This window comes from Dysidea avara, chromosome 12 (assembly GCF_963678975.1).
Source record: "Dysidea avara chromosome 12, odDysAvar1.4, whole genome shotgun sequence".
In the NCBI taxonomy this organism is placed as follows: domain Eukaryota; kingdom Metazoa; phylum Porifera; class Demospongiae; order Dictyoceratida; family Dysideidae; genus Dysidea; species Dysidea avara.
In genome coordinates, this window is record NC_089283.1 from 13373388 (window position 1) to 13392396 (window position 19009).

Below are 19009 nucleotides of genomic sequence, written 5' to 3' on the forward strand. Positions count from 1 at the left end.
TATTTGTTACAGTGTGGGCTGCTCTGTGTTGGATCTACTCTAGAGTTGAGATTTCAAGGTAGACTGCCAATGTACCGACACTGTTGTAGCATATTTAAGTGGAGGACAAATGAATACAGTGATGCTAGATTATTTAAGTATACAAATTTTTCATAATGAAATTGATATCCCATTTTGATTTGTACCTCCACTTTGCAACATATTCAAGAACAAGAAGTTACCACCCTTTTAATCTCCAACCGCTGTCATTAAATAACCAAGATATCACCAGTCCTTGTTTTTTCCATCTACAATTTTGCTTTGGAACAATAATTATCTAAAGGCTCTAATTAATATTTAAATCTGTAATTCACCTTGTTGTGGTTTTATTAATTTTATTGTTCATTTCCTTTGAAGTTGTACAGTATAGGTAAACAAAGATAAATTTTCTCTCCCATCTTATTCTAGGACTGAGAAAAATTTAATTATTTGTATACAGGCTCAAAATTGAGAAAATATAAAGCAAGTGAATTAATATTATACAGTCAGTTTGCTTTTGGATATTTAATGTCTCCAACTGTAACAAAAATTCAATGAATCCATGCATGCATCTCATCACTGGTTGTCTGAACATTCTGCAAGTGATACCTCACTCAATCAACCATATATTCTGTTTATTAAACTGAATAAAGTAATGATCACCTAGACTTTTCCTGTCACCAGTAACTTTCTAGTTAATTTCTCTGTGGATATTACGCTCTGAAACTGAAGAAATTGAGTGGTCTTCTAAACTATTTATCTTGTCAAGATCGCCAGAAACAACTGACATCCAATCAGCTACTGTATTGTAGTAACAAAACTTGCCTTGGTCATGCAATAAATGAATTGAAGAGACCTGCTTGATATATCAGGTAATAGAACAATGCACTGCATGAAACAGCTATTAATATTTTATTATTATCCTATTCCATTTCCTGGAAGTTCCACTGATGAATGCAACTTCAGCAATGATAGTGGCTAGACAAGCTGTAAGTTTTGATTCAGAATACATTCCATTCTGTAAAATAGACCCCATCCTGGATTCAACTCACTACTCAGGCTAAGATATCTGACATTATGTAGTCCACTATTCTGTTAATGAATCATTGATGTTCACACAATATAGCCTCCTTGAGGTATCTGAATGTTTGCTCCTCACACACTGCACAAAATTCCTTTAGATTATTCTGTTTAGCCTGACAGAGTTGATTCAGCTTGTCACCATACTTGTTTCCTTTGTAGTGTAGCTACATACTGCCGGATTTATGCCTATTAGAAAGGCTGAGCCCCAAATTGTACATTCATTACCAGAAATTTACATACATATCCGGTCATTGAGCGCTCTATTAGGGTGCTTATTATCCTTGGATAAATTTTAACACAGACATGATAGATAGAGAATATCTCTTTTAAAATGTGTTTATTTTATTTATTACTGCATCTGAGTGGTATATTTGCAAGACACACAACAAAAGAAGATGTATTGCTGTATGTTATATTAGAGTGTATTACCTTTTGATGGATATCTGTACTGGTGAATACACTGTGCTTTAACTATAGGTCAAAAAGTCATTCTCCACTAGTACTTCAACACTTGTGATAGTGAGAGATAACCATCATTAACAATTGTGATGAAAAGATGTACAACAAAACAAATAGGCATGTGAAACCTCGGACAGCATGCGAACATAAAAAGTAGAGGACTACACTGTGGGCATGGCAAGGCAAAAACAACAACAAAAAAGAATAATTACTGTAATTACAAAAATAAAACTGTCTAATTTGTGCACCACTCTGTACAGTTTCGTGCTAGAAAAATTCTCTGAGAGGCAGAGATACTGGCAGAGGCAGCAGCATCTAACCATTCCTTAATAATGTGCTTCGAAATCCTTATATCAGCTTGAACAAAGTTTAACAAACTAGATAAATTCTTGATGGAAGACACTTGAAAATGACCAAGTACCGTGATTTCAATGGTGTCATAATAGTTAGCAATATTTAGGCAATCAAATTCAGCCAACAGCTGCAGATACTCAGTTTTGCTTTGCTTCCTATTGTGAGCAGACTGGATGTGATGGATGGAGTCCAGAGGGCATGTTAGTTCCAACAGAGTGATGGAAGAACTCTGGGAATTATATATTACAATGTCTGGACGGTAGGATGTAATAAGGAGACTCATCGGAATTGTAGACTGTGGAGAATTATCAGCATGGAAATTAGGTATATCAGCAAACACTTCAACAAATGGGATGTCAGCAAATGCTTCAGAAAGTTTAGTGGCCAAAACACGAAGAACCTGATCATGACGGTAGGTATACCGCTGTTGATTTAATGCTGCAGGGCAGCTACTTAAAACATGAGCAGTTGTTGGGCGCCGTGAATCGCAAAGCAAACACTTCGCTTCACATAGGATGGACCATCTCTGTAAATTCACAGCGGTGGGTAGAGTGTCAGATGCTGCACGAAGGAGGAATGACAATTGACCGGGGTGGAATCCCTTCAGTATCCTGTTCCAAGTTTTACAGAAGCTCTCTAGTTCAGCGGAACTCTCAAACTTTGACTGAACAGTTAGTGACTGTAAATGGTCTTTGCATTGAGCTTTGATGGAATCTGACAACTGGTGCTTAGCCTTAATATATAACGACCGAGCTGATGGGAAGGCAGATAATTGTTTTTGAGCAATCGACAGGATGGAATAGTCATTGTCTTGGATTTGTAGAGCAACATTCCCAAGACGCAAATGGAGGTTAAGTTCCTGGAGCCACAAGTCAGAGGAGGCACTGACACAGGCTAGCAAACTTAGTTTTGCCTCCCTGGAGACATGAGAAATACTAGGACAACAAACACCTGGGTAGTACAGAATAACTCGTGTAGCACTCCGGGGCAAATTCAGCCATTTCTTCAGAAACCGTGTGGCAATAGATTCTAACTTGGAGATGGTCCCCCTGGAGACAGCATCAACACACAAATGAAACCGTGTCAGTGAGAGAATATAGTTCCGGTAAATCCACAGTTTGTACTCACCACGGATGGGGAGTGAGTCAGATGCAGAAAGTAGGTCAGTAAGATGGCTTATCATACGCTTGCCTGCAGCTTTCTTGGTAGCACTCAAAGATACATCAATTAACTTTCCTAAAAATTTGGTTTGGCCTTCTGTGATGGGTCTAGTTGTACCTTTGGATAATGGCAGGCCCATTGGCGCAACTTTGGAGCCATCAAATAGAAAGGAAATACATTTAGATGGTTTAAAAGTCAAGTCCAAATCTGCTGCCTTCAGGTCAATTGTTTGTAAAACTGATTTATGAACATCGATATCACAGGAGATCAAAGTGACATCGTCAGCATATCCTTTGAGTGAGTGTTCCATTGAGTCAGCAAATTTAACTGATGGTTTCCAGTTGGCTTTGGTAAAAGCAGGTTTCCCATCAAGGGAGACAAAGTTCCTTGCTCTTTTAGCACATGGTTTCCACTCTATTGTATGTAAAGCAACAACTTCAGAAACAACTTGATCATCACTGTCATCATAAACAATTTTACACGATCTGTCTAGGAAGTACTGACCAACTCGCGCCTTGTACCAACCAGGTGGTTCCTCTCCAGCTTCTGTCCACTTTACATACACATATTTTATAATAACCACATTAATCACCATGGCAAACTGAAGCCTATTCATAATAGAATTAGAAACCAAAACTAGAAATTTAAAACATTGAATTTTTTCTTGATCAAATGAAAGGAAATATAGACTATGTAAGAAAATATTTTTAAGATGTGACTAAATAAGATTGTTGAGATATTGAAGAAAAACTGATAAAACACTCTAATTAAACAATCGAAGCCATGCAACCGTCAATGACAACTATTTCTGGTAATGTCTAAAGTCAAAGTAAGCAAAAACAACTCACACATTAGCAAAAACAAGTCATGCGTTAAGTTCCTACTTGATACATCCGAAGATAAACAGCAAGTACCCACAATCGATCCTTAAGTTCGTTTTATCTTTCTTGGGGTACGTTTGTTTATCAGCTGGAAGTGCCACCGATAACTTGTACAGCAATGGTAAGCTGCAATCTTCAATTTGAGAAAGCATTCCGTTCCGTAGTTTAGTCCATCATTCCGTTCCGTTCCGTTCCGTTCCGTTCCGTAGAATAGACCCCACCTTAAAATCACGTGATTTTTCGTTGCAGCAGTTCGTAGGATTCTTCGTATGCCACGATATTCACTCTCAACATTTTAAGACATTTGTATCGTTTTCTACCAGAAGAAAGTGACAAACTTGGCTGCCACGCTGGTGTTATTCAAGTTACACTTAGCCTAACACATGACAATAGTTAGGTAGTTGATTGGAGGATATCGATTTTTCGCGTTGCGGACCCTACCAAAGTTTATCATTATCAGTCCATTAGAAAGTAGCTAACAAAACATGGGAATTGTAGCAAAAGTTTGAGCATAATTATGAGCATGATAGGCAAAATTTTTTAGCACTGCAGCTCGCTGCAGCATAGCATAATAGGCAAAATTAAAAGCATAATAGGCTGGTGCCTACCTGATGGTATGCTGAGGGGCAAGCGCCGCCTGATCATAGTTGCGATTCCACGACAACGCGCATTAGCAATAAATTATGTGGTCCACAAATAGCCACACCCAGCCAAGACCATGTTTGTTAGTAGACTCAGGTAGGGGTGTCTATTTATCTATGGACTCACAAACTAGCGATGAACGCTTCAAACTCGAAAACAGTTGGTGTTTACACGATATTATTCTGGGGAGTTGTTTCGCTGAGTATGGCAACGTACTTTTATTACACCGGCAGTGGCATAAACCAGATCTGTGGTCACCACGATTCGTTGACTCAATCAGGTAATGTACAAACAGTGACAGTGTGTAAACTACCAGACCCTCGACCAGACTTACAAGTAATGCCTGTATATCAACCACTGTAGGAAGTTCTACAACGGCGGGGACAGATATTAAAGTGTCTCACTACAAATGGGCAATCTTTGATAGAAGGGACGAGAAAGACAGTTTTACTATTGTTATGTTAACGTATAAAAGAGTAAAGACCCTTCCACCATTGTTGTTGACCTATTGCAAGACCAAATATTTAGCCAAAATTGTTGTGATCTGGAATGACGTGGGTGCTAAGATACCACACAACATCTTACAAGTGAATAATCAGTGTGCTGTGCCCATCGTGTTCGTCAAAGAAACAAAAAATTATTTGACCAACAGGTTCAAGCCAAGAAAAGAGATAGAGACTGACTGTGAGTATATAATATATATACAGCAAAATTGCATGTTCATAGTCTCAGTTGGCCAACTCTCTGCATGACACTAGATTTTAAACACCTACTACGAGAGCTCATTAAGTGCCATGCAGAGGCCATGCATCATGCATTTGACAACTAGCTATGAGCTATACCTTACATCATGAGTGCCTGCACGTATGAATCTTAATGCAATGTTTATGTATTGCATATTGCCACTCGTCATATACCATGGACTGTATAGTAGGGATCATGAATTTGAGGGTTTGTACCTTGCCATGAAATGATATTGGCCAGATATCAGCTTCACAGTGCCTTCACAGCACCTTAGCAGCCAGGCATAAGACATCTATGTTTGACACAAATTTCATGCAAATTAATATTTTTAGATAGGTAAGCCAGGCGTCATTTTGAGAATTGATACAAAAATGAATTTCCAGAAAAATAATTGAAACATTTAACATGATAGGCTTAAGCCTACATACAGCTGTTGGAAACCAGACACACACCCACAGCCGGCCTGTACTCTAGGACCCTTAGTTTGCAAGGAAGACATGTAGTTTATTTTTCATATAGGTGTCTGTGTAATTGATGATGACCGACAACTTGAAGACATTCAAGATTTGGAGTTTGCTTTTAGAACTTGGCAGGTTATTTTCATAATATAGTGAACTCTTGGTTATCCGAACCCCTTTGTTCTCAGGTAATAATAAAAGTGTTCAGATAAGTGAATTGTTTGGATAACTGAAACCCATACATTTATATACAGAGTTCTGTTGAAATACTCTAATAGAACATACACCTATACCCAAAATACTCTAATAAAACAGTCATTTTCAATTTCAGGGTGTGGATAAGTGAGGGTTGGATAACCCAGGGTCTACTGGATAACTAGTGTCTAAGGTTTGTATCCTCCATTTAGCATTTTAGAATGAGAATTATTGGATTTGAAGAGCGTACTTACACATATCAGAAAGATGGGTCATTTTGGTATGGTGTCTATCCAGGCACCAAAATCTATCCTGGCTACTCAATGATGGGTACAGGTACTACCTTATTTCACAGGGTGTACATGGAAATGTATTTTGACACCAACTTTGTACCTGAAAAGGTGCTTGATTATATTAATGCTAGAATGAATTGTGAAGACATATGGTTTAATATCATGGTCAGTAAATTTCTTGGTGATGTCAGTTGGAAACAACCAGGTGCTCTTGTTGTAAACCCTATTAAAGGTATCAAGAATTTGGCAGTCAAAGCATGTGAGTATTATATAGGTGTTGAAACACTTTTTTGTGCATACACACTTATTACTGTTTAATAACAACCGTGTATGTATTTTTAGTAGTATTGAGATTACATATCTGTGTGCTAGGATGGTTTAAAGCATAGGTGACTAAACAATGATTATGTAACTGAATTCTCTATTAGGGTGACTGCATTATTAGATATCTCGATTATGCACTTGTTACACATAGTTGGTTTTCACATTATTTCTCAGTGGTTAATTCTTCTGAACCACTGAAAGGCCTTTCTAACACTTTATAAAATGATTAAGGAAATTAATTTTCTTTCAATTTTGGTATGTAGACTGCCCTACCAGGCTATATAGCTCCATTTGGATTAGGAATTATGGAGCTACTGAGTTTTGCATGAAAATTACATTTTGTTCTTCCTGTTAACCCTCTCACCACCACAGCCACCATATGGTGGTTTCAATGTCCATGGCATCACATTCTAAGTGCTCTGTAACTTCAGACGAGCATTTTAGTAGCCCCTGCATTTATTCTGTAGTAGCCATGCCCTTAAGTGACAGGGATAACTGGTCTTCTCTGTACTATCGCACGGTTAGATGATGTAATTGCCTACTTTCGGAATGTTGATAGCAAGCATTGTAGACATTTCTTTGAAATGATAATGGCACTACTAATGAAGAAAGACTATTCAAATGTTGAAAAACCAGATTTGGAAATAATCGTTTCAACTGCAAACAGGTTAGTGATAGTGCTAGCCTGTAAAGTTGTGAAATTTCATGTTTGGTTTCACTTAAGCCAATTTTGCACTTTGAAGTTATACAATGGTTTTGAGGTTACTGTTGTGTAAACAGCAGCTAAATATAAATTTACATAACTATGTACAGTATAGGGACATGTGCAACAGGTGTTTTAATAATGGCTGTGTGCATTGTTAAAATTCATTAGCATTGCAGCCATTTCTTGGCTGCCACCTTTGATTTCACACCTTTTTTGACCCAGGCCTTTTAAAGCTGCACCATTTTTTCACAGCTTGGCTGTTTTTTGTGCGTTTTCCTTCTTTTTGTACTTTATAAGGCCCCAAAATCAGCCTATGGCTGACTTTAGGGTTTGATTTTACTCACTTTTTTTCTTTTTCTATGCAGATACAATGATGATTATTGAAGACAGACTTATAAATTTATCAGTTATATTGCATGCCTTAGTTTAATATTTGGCAATATTATTGTAATACTCTAATAGAGTGCACACTTTTTTTGAGGACTTCTAATAGAACATACATAGAGTGTTCTAGAACAATCTAGAACTTCCATTGGTAGATCTATTGCATGTAGATATATTGCATGATTTACTTCAATATTTGGTAATTATTGTAATACTCTAATAGAGTGTGGATTTTTGAGGATTTCTAATAGAACATACATAGAATGTTCTAGAACAATCTAGTACTTCTATTGGTAGATCTATGAAATTTATAAACGTTTACTATAAGCAGATTTAAACTAGAATTTTCATTTATAAAGAAGGATTTAAGTGAAGTGATCAGCCAAGATAGCAGCAGTGGTTAAGGATGCGGGTGTTAGGTATGGTGGTCCCTGGTTAAAACTCTGGTAAGTTTGTTTTCGACATTTTTAATGCACCTTTTTACCCCGCGGTGACTGCTTTATTAGAGTATCTCAATCCCATGATTTTATGCTTGTGTGGTTTTTGCTTTATAATTTTGTAGTGTAATTCTATAGCAAACTATCAAAAGGCACTGCTACAATGGTCAGCCTATGTACACACCAATTTTCAAGCTATTCCCATACTCGGTTTGCCCTGTAGCTGTGACAGACGTTTGATCTTTTTTATATGAATAAACACTCATAACTCCTTGGATATTCATCAGATTCACAGTAAACTTGGTACATGAATCCTCCTTTATGTGCTCTTCATTTATGCCAAAGATCGAGGCGATCAAGCTACATATTTGCATTTTATAGCAATTTTTGCAAAGTGTACAAAAATAAATTGAAGCCCATGTAGCCCCCCCTACAGTTTAAGAAGAAAAACATGAAGAAATTAAAATGAAATTTTGAATTCCCATATCTCGCAAATGGCTGTTTGCGAATTTAATCAAATTTGCTGTGTGGCCTACCCTACCTTGCGGACAGCTATAATGCAAAAATGGTGTGCTTTGGGGAAGGGGTCATGGAGCTATGCACGTGTGAAAAGGTTGTTTTCTTTCTTACTATCAATATACTCATGGTGTAGCATGCTGGCTTTCTTGGCCGCACAACACACGTGTGTCTTGGTTCATAGTAAAGTATTCACAGTTTCCTGATGTTGATCAATAAAAGATGAATGATATTTACACATGAGTCAGTAATACTGGTAGATAGAGACGATCAATGGTTGATAGTTGCATGCCCTCAGCAATAAACACTACCATTCTGATATGCTTTAGATTGTGGAACAGATCAGGTTTGTTTGTGTATTGGTAGATAAGAGATTTAGTAGGATGGAAGAAATTGTTCAGTGTTCCATTGTGGTGGACAGCTGATTACAAAAAATGATTGTTAAGTAGTCCATAATTATTAAGTAGTCCATAATTGGTGAGTTTTGCTATACTATGTACCTGATGTGTACACTGGAAGATTTTATATAGCTGTACTCTCATATTGAGGTGTTAAGTTTCCTTATTTCATTATTCTACAGATTATATTGGAGGCACAAAAGGACTATCAGCACGTAAGACCCACTATGAAGAACGGACTGAGTGCCTTAACAACTTTGCAACTTTCTTTAATGGAACTCTACCATTACATTATACATATACACGAATTATGCATAGAGTTTATCCAAAATAATGATAATTTCAGTGTCCATAGTCATGGAGTACATAACTATGTATCAAAGAGCATTGGTTGCAACAATTGGTTGCAATGAAACCATTGGTTGCACCTTAAACTGGTTCGGTATCTGACTGGTATTGTACATGATAGACATGGCCTGACTCAGCCATGAGTGTACAAAAGTGTCATTTTGTTTATTGCAAAGAAAAAGGTGAATTAGCTATAGCTACAGCTGCATGTAGAAATTTAGCATGAGTACATGACGGCGGAACTGTGGCAAAGTAGACGGTTTAGCACTACAGTGGCATGGTCAGTTATCATGTCAATCTGATCTATCCCAGGGATGGATCTGTGCAAAGACTAAAGATGCAGGTTGTATTGTGTACAGTTTCACTTTACTGGTTGGCACTGTACTAGACAGGGAGTGACAAATTACATTAGTTATTGAAGGACTTCCCAACCCTAAAAAGAAATGATTCATATGTAAGTCAATGCTATGACTTTCATGTTCCTATCAATATGTACAAGAATTTTCATTCATTTAGGTATACCAGGTAGCAGGGTAAGGTATCTATGGGAAGAGCGTAAGCATGCATGTTTACTTGGGGAGATCAGACAACCAAGAGCAGGATGTGTGTGTCTATGTTGTGATCAATGAGCATGATTTTGAGTGGTATTCAACCATAGCATGAAAAGGTAAGATAAATAGCTTTCAGAGTGCAAGGTAGCTACTGTAGTACAGAGCAAGTTCACATGCACTTTCTGAATGCAGAATAATCACAAAATGTTTCAGATAACCTCAAAATTATTATTACCAGGTTAGCAGCAGTATCATGGACAGAATACGCCTAGATTTTAGCAGTGTGAAGTAAACATCATTTCAGGAATTATACCGCCTAACCACTGTACTGGTAACTACCTGTATAATTTTGCTTCACACCACCGTAGGTTATGTTTGTCGGACATACGAATTATCGAACAGCTATATACTGATGGACACACTCAGCTGTTAAGTTACATTTCAAGAAAGTGTATGCATGCAATCATACACTCCTAACTGTTGCAGAATGGATAAAAGTTGGCCTACGATCATAAGAAAATATCTAGCAACTTAATTATAGTTACTCGTACAGAAAATAACTGGTACAGTTACGTGGGATGAGCATAACAACTGGTAACTTTGAGTAATTACCCTAACACCATGCACAAATACACAGTATGTATTAAAGTGAAATGTGACCCAAGTCTGAGAAAAATAGCCTTATATAGCCATAGGATTATTCGACCCCACTTTATGCAAAAAATGCAAATGAACTAACACCAAGAAGGACAAAACAAAAGGAAACAAGTAATGAAAACTAAAAAACCTATTTAAAGCCGCATTACAAACCATCGGCCCACCTCAAATCAAAACAACAATATCCTGCCCCACATAAGGAACAACTGAAATAAAATTAGTGATTACTGCTGCCGCCCAAAAAGACATTTGTCCCCAAGGCAAAACATACCCTATAAATGCCGTTACTACCATAATTACATATATCACTATACCCACATATCATACCTCTATCTTTCTATACCCACCATAATAAAGACCTTTCCCCATATGCAAATAAACACACAAAAAAATATAGACGCCCCATTAGCATGAAAATACCTGAAAAATGCCCATTGGATATATCCCAACTAAGTTCTGCCACTGAAAAAAAGGCAAATTTTTCATTCGGGCAATAAAACATTGCCAAAAGTATTCCACTAACTATTTGAACCACTAATATCATACCCAATAAAGACCCCAAAATTTCATATATAACTTAAATTTATCGACTCCCATAGCCTTATATCAAAGTTTGGTAACTGATAATTTCCTAAGTTATGCTAATGTATCTAGCTAGCTACGTAGCTATTTACTTGAAACTTTACCTCATTTTTGTGCCAGCAACAGTTCAGTTTATTAACAGAGTTTCACATTGATGCTCATCAAAAAATACAGGTTATGAGTTGTCAAGTTAATGGCTAAAGAATGGGTTTCTCAGACTGTAACAACTTTGTTGAAAATTAAAAAGTCACCGAGGATTAAATGACTTGTTTTACAATAAGGAAATTAAAGTGGTCACAAGGCCATCACAACCTTTGCTTATAATATTATGAGGTAGTGAAGATAGTTCAGTATCAGCCATGCCAAACAGAATACCTGCAAGTTTAAAATTCTAACAAATTTCACACATACATTATCTACAAATTGCACATCTACGTATAATACAAGACATTAAATTTAAAGTATAGCTATGAAGTTATCAGACAAAAGTTATTCAACATGTGTAACAAAAGCATGATCATGACCCCTGAAAGAGCAGTCATTTAAAATACTCACAAAAGGTCCATAAATGTAGCCCCCAGGAAAATTACACACTTATGGTCTGATTTCCTCCAAATTCTTCCTGTTTACTGTTTCTATTGTCAACATATTATTGACATAGCTATAATAGGATTCATGAAACTAATTCATAATGTCACTCTAGAAGCCATATAAACTTTTTGAAGGTGTCTCCAAGTAACTGCCATAATATATATAATCTATTTATTGAGATTCATACACAAACTGACCATCCTGTTGTTAATGACACAGTAATAACCATTACATCCTTAGTGCATGATTAATCAGAAATTTGTTTTGGTTACATCATGACCGCTACAGTTATGTTATAGGTATATTTAATGCTTTACAGATACACATGCAGATTTTACTGACATGGATAATGGAGTGTAAAAATCAGACGGTACAAGTAATGATAAAGTGAACCTGAGGGACAAATGACAGTCGATGCCAAAAGTCTTATATAGTATGTACAAGTTGAGCTGGATCCTGAAAAACAGCTAAAAATGAAAAGTGGATTTTTTTCTCACATTTCAGCCAACCAGATGATGAGTAGCAGTGACAGTAAAATTGTCAGCAACAGACATGTTTGGTTTGGCTCCATTACGAGTTCGGGAAAGGGTTGTGATGGATATTACATTCTTATGGCTTCCCATTAGGAAATGTTTGGTGAAAATTTAGTAAATTAATATTGTGTCAGGCGTTGAATGAAAAAATTTTGAAATGATCCAAATTTCAAGATCGTGTGTAATTGCATCCATGAGTTATTAAACGTTTTTGAGGATCAAGTTCAATGCATACATACTACAGTAAAACCTGTATAATATTATTAAGGACACCTTGGGACCGACTAAACTGTCCTGATTATCAGGTGTCTTGATTTTTCAGGTCAGTTAACATGCTAAGGGATACTTTGGGACCATTATCAAGTGTCCAGATTACACAGGTGTCCTCATTTTCAAGTGTCCTGATTAACATGTTTCACTGTATATACAACTTATAAATTTTAACCAATGATAATTACAAGGGTGGGAAAGCTTAGCATATTACAACAAGGAAAACTAAAAGTGCAATTATTTTTAAAATGATCTCTGTGCATTAATTGCTTTTGCAGTTTTGATTTCTGTTTAATAATTGTATTGGAGGAAAGGGTAAGATCTACTATTGATACATAGAGCGTTCCATAATCTGGGAAGTCTATAAAAGTAAGAATTAGCACACGTTCAGTTACTTTAAATCTTAATTACAATGTTTTTTATGTATGATTAATAGTATTAAGATCACTGAAAATAGAAATGTTAAAACTTGGAGTAGGATACTTTAATGATCTTAAAGGGGTATTATGTAGGTAGGAAGTTATCAAACAAAAGATTTCCAAACAAACAAAAGTACACTGAATTATGATACACTATACCTTAAAGAGCAGTCACTCAAAATACTCATCAAGTACAAAAATGTAGCTCCCAGGAAAACTGCTTAATATAGTTTCCTTCCTGTTTCCTTCCTGTTTCCTTCCTGTTTCCTTCCTGTTTACCGTTTCTATAGTGTGTTGAAATATTATATGCGCGGCTATATGGATTCATGTAAACACTTCATATAAAAGATTTAATGAAATTCATAACTAAAATTAGAAGCCATAATAAACTTGATAGGTGTCCCTAAAGTAAGTGCCATATAAGGTAATCTATCTATTGAGATCCATATACGAAACTGGCCATCCTGTCGTTAATGACACAAGAAATTTGCATCATGGCCACATTGTATAGTTATAGGTACAAATGGCAATCAATGCCAAAAGCCTAAATACGTTATAAAAATGATAATTACAAGGGTGGGGATACTTAGCACATCACAACAAGGACATGAAAAATGAAAGTGCAATTATCATTCCCCAAGTTAGTCAGCCATCATGACCTTGGAATCATCATCTCTCATGGAGAAATAATTACATTCACATCTCAGCCAAAGCATATAGAATCTTAGGACTTATCCGTCACACTTTAGATCATCTCATGCACTAGTTCAATCTGTTTAACTTCACTAAATACCAACAATTCAGTCATTGAGCCCTGAAATTATTGTTTGTCTATAATTCATTTATTTATGAATATTGCATAATATCTATAATTATAGTAAGATTCAGAAGCCATGTTTTGGAGACATTCTGTTTGTGTTTGTACATTAAAACGAGTATGTCATCAAAGAAAGTCCATAACAGGCCATCATGTGGTTAGGCTACATATTGACATTACAATGGTGGTTGGTACATATGACTTGAAATTATATTTGTGACAAACTTAGGAAAATTGACCACAGCTATGGGCGCATTTGACACATGGAAAAGCACTGCTTGTCAAATGTACATATGGACATCATGTATCTCTCTGCACTAGCTAGTTGGCCTTCAAGGCAACTACAGTGCATATACTACAACATTTTTATAACAAAACTACACGTAACACTTTCACATCCCAGATCAAAGATAGTCTGGCGTAGCCAACCCGCGCGCGTAACGCGAGGGTCTGGTGACAGCCGCATTCAGTACCTGTGCCAGCCTTACGAAAAACTGGTGCGTCCAATCAGATCGCTTAGTGACCAATTAACAACATTCTATGACGTTATTCCGATTTGGCCACTGATTATGGCGAGCTTCTTATGTCTTTTCTACAACCAGCACAAATGTAAGGGTTTGTAGAGGAAATAGACGTCATTCAAGTACAAGTACAGTAGCTGTCGCGCTCTGTTACCGGAAATTGTCCAAGTGTTTCGCGCGTATTTTCAAATTTAATTGCATTCCATCTGCACAGGTACTGAATGCGGCTGTCACCAGACCCTCGCGCTACGCGCGCGGGTCGGCTACGCCAGACTAGATCAAAGAAGCCGCCCAGGCTACATTTTGTTTGTAGCCGGTCTACAACTGGGCGGTGATTATATAGACGTTGATGCTGAAATCGATTGTGGGATCGATCAACACTCACGTGATCAGGATGCACGACTTGAATTTCCCTATGAAAACCACTCATACGGAGAAAGTTTTGTTATCCTCGCCATCCTACAAGTTGAAAAACGTTGGGCTAAGGTGAAAATAGCTTATTCATCGATCGTTTCCGCACGTTTTCGAATACGGACACGCCCCCATCACGAAGCTACCACTCTGCATGGAATAACCGCTCTACAAGCAAGCTTACCTGCCTAGGCCTTTAGTGAACTGCGTAGTTTTTAAACGATTCAATAGCACTGATTAAAACATTAAACCCGCGTAACGGAAATTCTCCGTGATATCTCTAGGATATGTCCGTTTATCACAACTGAACGTAACCAGAACGTATTAGCTGCTGATCCATAATCCAAAATTTTAGGTGTGCATATATAATACATCCAGTGGCTGCACTTGTATTGGCTTTGGTGATTGATCGCCCTGTACAGGCTATCAGCCTAATAAGTGTTACATAATTATTAGCTGTAACACGTGGGCATTCGATTCGGGCTTTGCCTGATATGTACGCCCTCGGGCAGTCAGGCATACATATCAGGCAAAGCCCTCATGCCCATGTTACAACTATTGTATACACATTGTGGTCTTGCTTGGGTGGAAAGTAATCTTCAGTAAGAAGCTTAAGGTGGTTTTCTGTGGTGGCATAACACCAAGCATCTTTGTGAGGTTGCTCTCATGCCATTTGAGCTATCCTGCATAAGCAATTTAACCATCAAGCTTCATGCTGGTATGGTTAAATGATCAACAAAAATGTTGCCTATTAGGTTACTTCCAGGCAGATGGAGCCCTTGTATACCTACCAACCCCAACCACAATCGGTTGATAGTGGTGGGCAATTAGGCACCTTGTAGTGCTGGAAGAGTGAATAGTTCATCTATGTACAGTGTAAAAGTAAATGAAATGAGGTTTAAACATTGGTACATTTAAACTACGAATCGAAATGGATGAGGTAATTGTGGTGAGAACAAGCAACTGTGGATATGGTATACACAAGTGTAAAATATACATGTGATCATTATTTGTCACTTTGACATGGTGATGACTCTGCTCAAGCCTTCAGCTGGTTTCTCCCTCCCACCCAACCCATAGAAGGTATTGCTGATCACTCCAAGCATCTGATAAAGGTAGTATTGGTAACATAGGTGGTTATATTGTAAACAAAAGCACTATATGGGTACAATTAATATTATAGTAACAATGTGTCAGGTGTTGCCAATGGTTACAACATTGTCTACTTTATTTTGTTATCATATGGAGTATCAGTATTACCCATTACTATCTTATGTCATATAGCAAGTTTATGTGTGCAACTAACGAATACAATTCTCTTTGCAATTGCAACAAGCAGTATTTCACAGTACAAATATAATTCATATATGGCAGTGTCATAGTATATGTTGTTTACTAGTATTGTAAGTGGTACAGTGGTGATGGAGCCATCACCAGGTAATTAACTCATTAGTAAGCTTGAGGTGTTATCACATCTTACTAGTTTACAACAATCTAAAGGCGTGTCAGTGACATGATAATATTTTGTGTATTCTACAATTTATAGTATTGTAAGTGGTACTGTGGTGATGGAGCCATCACCAGGCAATTAAACTGAGGTGTTATCACTTCTCGGTAAAAAATAAAGGTATATCAGTATCAGAATGTGTGTTTTGTTTTTCTAGTAATGAAACTGGCACAGTGGTGATGGGGTCATCACCAGGTAATCAATTCATTGGTATGCTTAAGGTTAAATGAGGTGTTATCACATCCTACTGGTTTGAAACTATTCAACATAAAGGTGTCAAATGCGTGTGTTCTATTGGTGGGAGCCCACCAGTGCCGTCAACTGATTGCTCAGTGGACATCTTCGATCCGTCCTGCTTTAGAGCAAGATGTGAAAGTACGAGGGCTCCATCTAGGTGTCTGTCTATATTTTACAAAATATAGGTCCTTATTAAATTTGATTCCTTACATGATCTCAATGGTATTGTGCTAAGGGTGTATATTATAGTTGATGCTCTGGCGGTATAACACCCAAGCATCTTTGTAAGGTTGCTCTCACAGAGTATGATTTGAGCTATCCCGCAAAAGCAGGTTAACTTCATGCTGGTACGATTAAACGATCAACAAAAGGAGTTTCCTATTACTGTAGGTTACTTCCAGGCAGACGGAGCCCTTGTACACCTACCAACCCCAACCACAATGGTTGACAATTAGGAACCTTGTAGTGCTGAAGAAAGAAGAGTGAACGGTTTGTCTATGTACAATGGAACGGTAAGTGAAGTAATTAAATCAATTAGATAACCAGCTTTTGTAGTATAAATTCAGTTGTAATCGATCCTCATTACCTTACAGTTTTTGAAATATTTTAAAAGTGTATCTTACATTAAATAACAACACCCTAAACATTTCAATTCTAATTATTTCATGCAAGACCATTATTTCATTCACATAGTGCATGTGCATCCAATATATTGTTACACCATATGCTTATAATGCTTAGTAATTTCTGCATCTTTTTTCCATGCAATAATACTTGTTCAAGGTTTAAGAATTATATTTGCAGTTCTAGTTGTGGTCGTCAGGTAGCTATATGCATGCAAATAAATACTATATAATAAAATATCTGACCAACAATCAGAACATTTATACAACATGCATAATAAATTCTTACCAATATGTAGGCACTTAATACTGTAAAAGAATGTCTAAAAACTGCAGAAAAATTACAGAATGACAACAATGTCAAACACATGCATGTATCCACATGTGTGTACACTGCATGTCTTTAGCTTCTTCCTCTGATGACACACTTCATGTATATAATGGGAAGTGGAAACCATTTTCATCAATGCCTGACCTTGTTACTACCATGCATCTTAGTGGGGTGATTGTATATGTTATTTACTACAGTGCAGAGCAATTACAGTATACTGTAAATGCATTGCTACAAATTAAAAAAATTAATCATAAAATTAAAGATTATCTCCTTAATAACATTGCCCATAATTATGTTGACATTTATGCTTATCTGCATTCCCCTTCTAGAGGTGCTGTGATAAGCAGCAACAGTGTGCAGTAGTAAAAAACCATTGCAACACTGCACTATGCACAGCCAGTGCTAGTATGCAGCAGCAGCAGTAGAAGGATCACCAGTATTTTCCATGATATGGCAGTGATACTAGGACCTTGGTATCATGTGGCATCTAGCATATTGTTGCGCATACTAGTACTGGTATTATCCTTATTGAAGTTCATTCCTTATTTATTAATGTGTTAGCTAAGATATGTTGTGTAACATTAACTTCCTTAACTGTCATCTAATGGTGTGTCACAACTTGTCATACAAATACTACATATGGTAGTGTACAACAATAATAGTCAATGACTATATTATGGGTACACAATTACTATAATTTTTAGGCTAAGCAGACAGTTGGTTTATCACTGATCTATACAGGGATGTGTAGAGTTGACATCTTTCAGTACCGTAATTCATACAAGGTGAAGTATTGAAAATTGAGCAATATTTTCCGTGGAACCTCCAGTCTCTTCTGTTCTTGATGTGCATCAATACAGATTCAATGTTGTAATGATCAGTAGCCACCAGTATGTGATAAACATCATCTTGTTGTCCAATGAAATCAGGACAGTAGTTTCCATTGTTGTAATACTGAAATAATTGAAGGAGATAAAAAGAACAATAGTCGTATGTATACCATGTACAGATATTTCTTGCCATTGCATATTTAGATAAAGGGTATATATTGAGCTGTTTATTGGGGAAATTTACCATGCAATCATGTAAACACACATTTACACTTCCATAATATTATTGCAATAGCGGTATTTTAATTGCTAGAAATTTGCTGGTATAAATAGCAGAATGATACAGTGGAAGATCCAGGGGGAGGACAGGGGGCGCGTGCTCCCCTCCCCCCTCTCCTTCATCTCTTTCAAATAAAAAATTGCATACAAGATTGCGATACTCTAATAGAGCAGTCACAGTGTTCATGAGGCAGTATAGCTTAACTATGAAACTATGAATAAGGATCTTTATGCATTATAGCATATACATTTGATATTGTGGCTTTCTTAAAATAAGTCTTTTGGTTTGTTTACTGTTATCATACGTAACTTGAAACCTCCAACAAAACATGAATGTGCATAGTGTGCATAATGTTTTCTACACTAAATTAACAAATTTACTTGAATAATTTGAAGTGATTCTGCTGCAGTTTGTAGTAAATACATGACTGATGTGGTAGTAGCAT

The 19009-nt window shown here is 36.8% G+C and overlaps 2 protein-coding genes across 2 annotated transcripts; one reads left to right on the forward strand and one right to left on the reverse strand.

The window, feature by feature from the left end:
* Nucleotides 1–1795: 1795 nt before the first annotated feature.
* Nucleotides 1796–3691, reverse strand: LOC136239851 (uncharacterized). Its single transcript, XM_066030602.1, has one exon. The coding sequence runs from the start codon at nt 3689–3691 to the stop codon at nt 1796–1798; it is 1896 nt and encodes a 631-aa protein (XP_065886674.1).
* Nucleotides 3692–4657: 966 nt separating this feature from the next.
* Nucleotides 4658–9407, forward strand: LOC136241153 (exostosin-like 2). The gene is made up of 5 exons (XM_066032331.1): nt 4658–4878; nt 4962–5282; nt 5862–5935; nt 6208–6547; nt 9236–9407. Exons 1-5 carry the CDS (start codon nt 4734–4736, stop codon nt 9385–9387), a joined length of 1032 nt encoding a protein of 343 aa, XP_065888403.1. The 5' UTR covers nt 4658–4733; the 3' UTR covers nt 9388–9407.
* Nucleotides 9408–19009: the final 9602 nt, after the last annotated feature.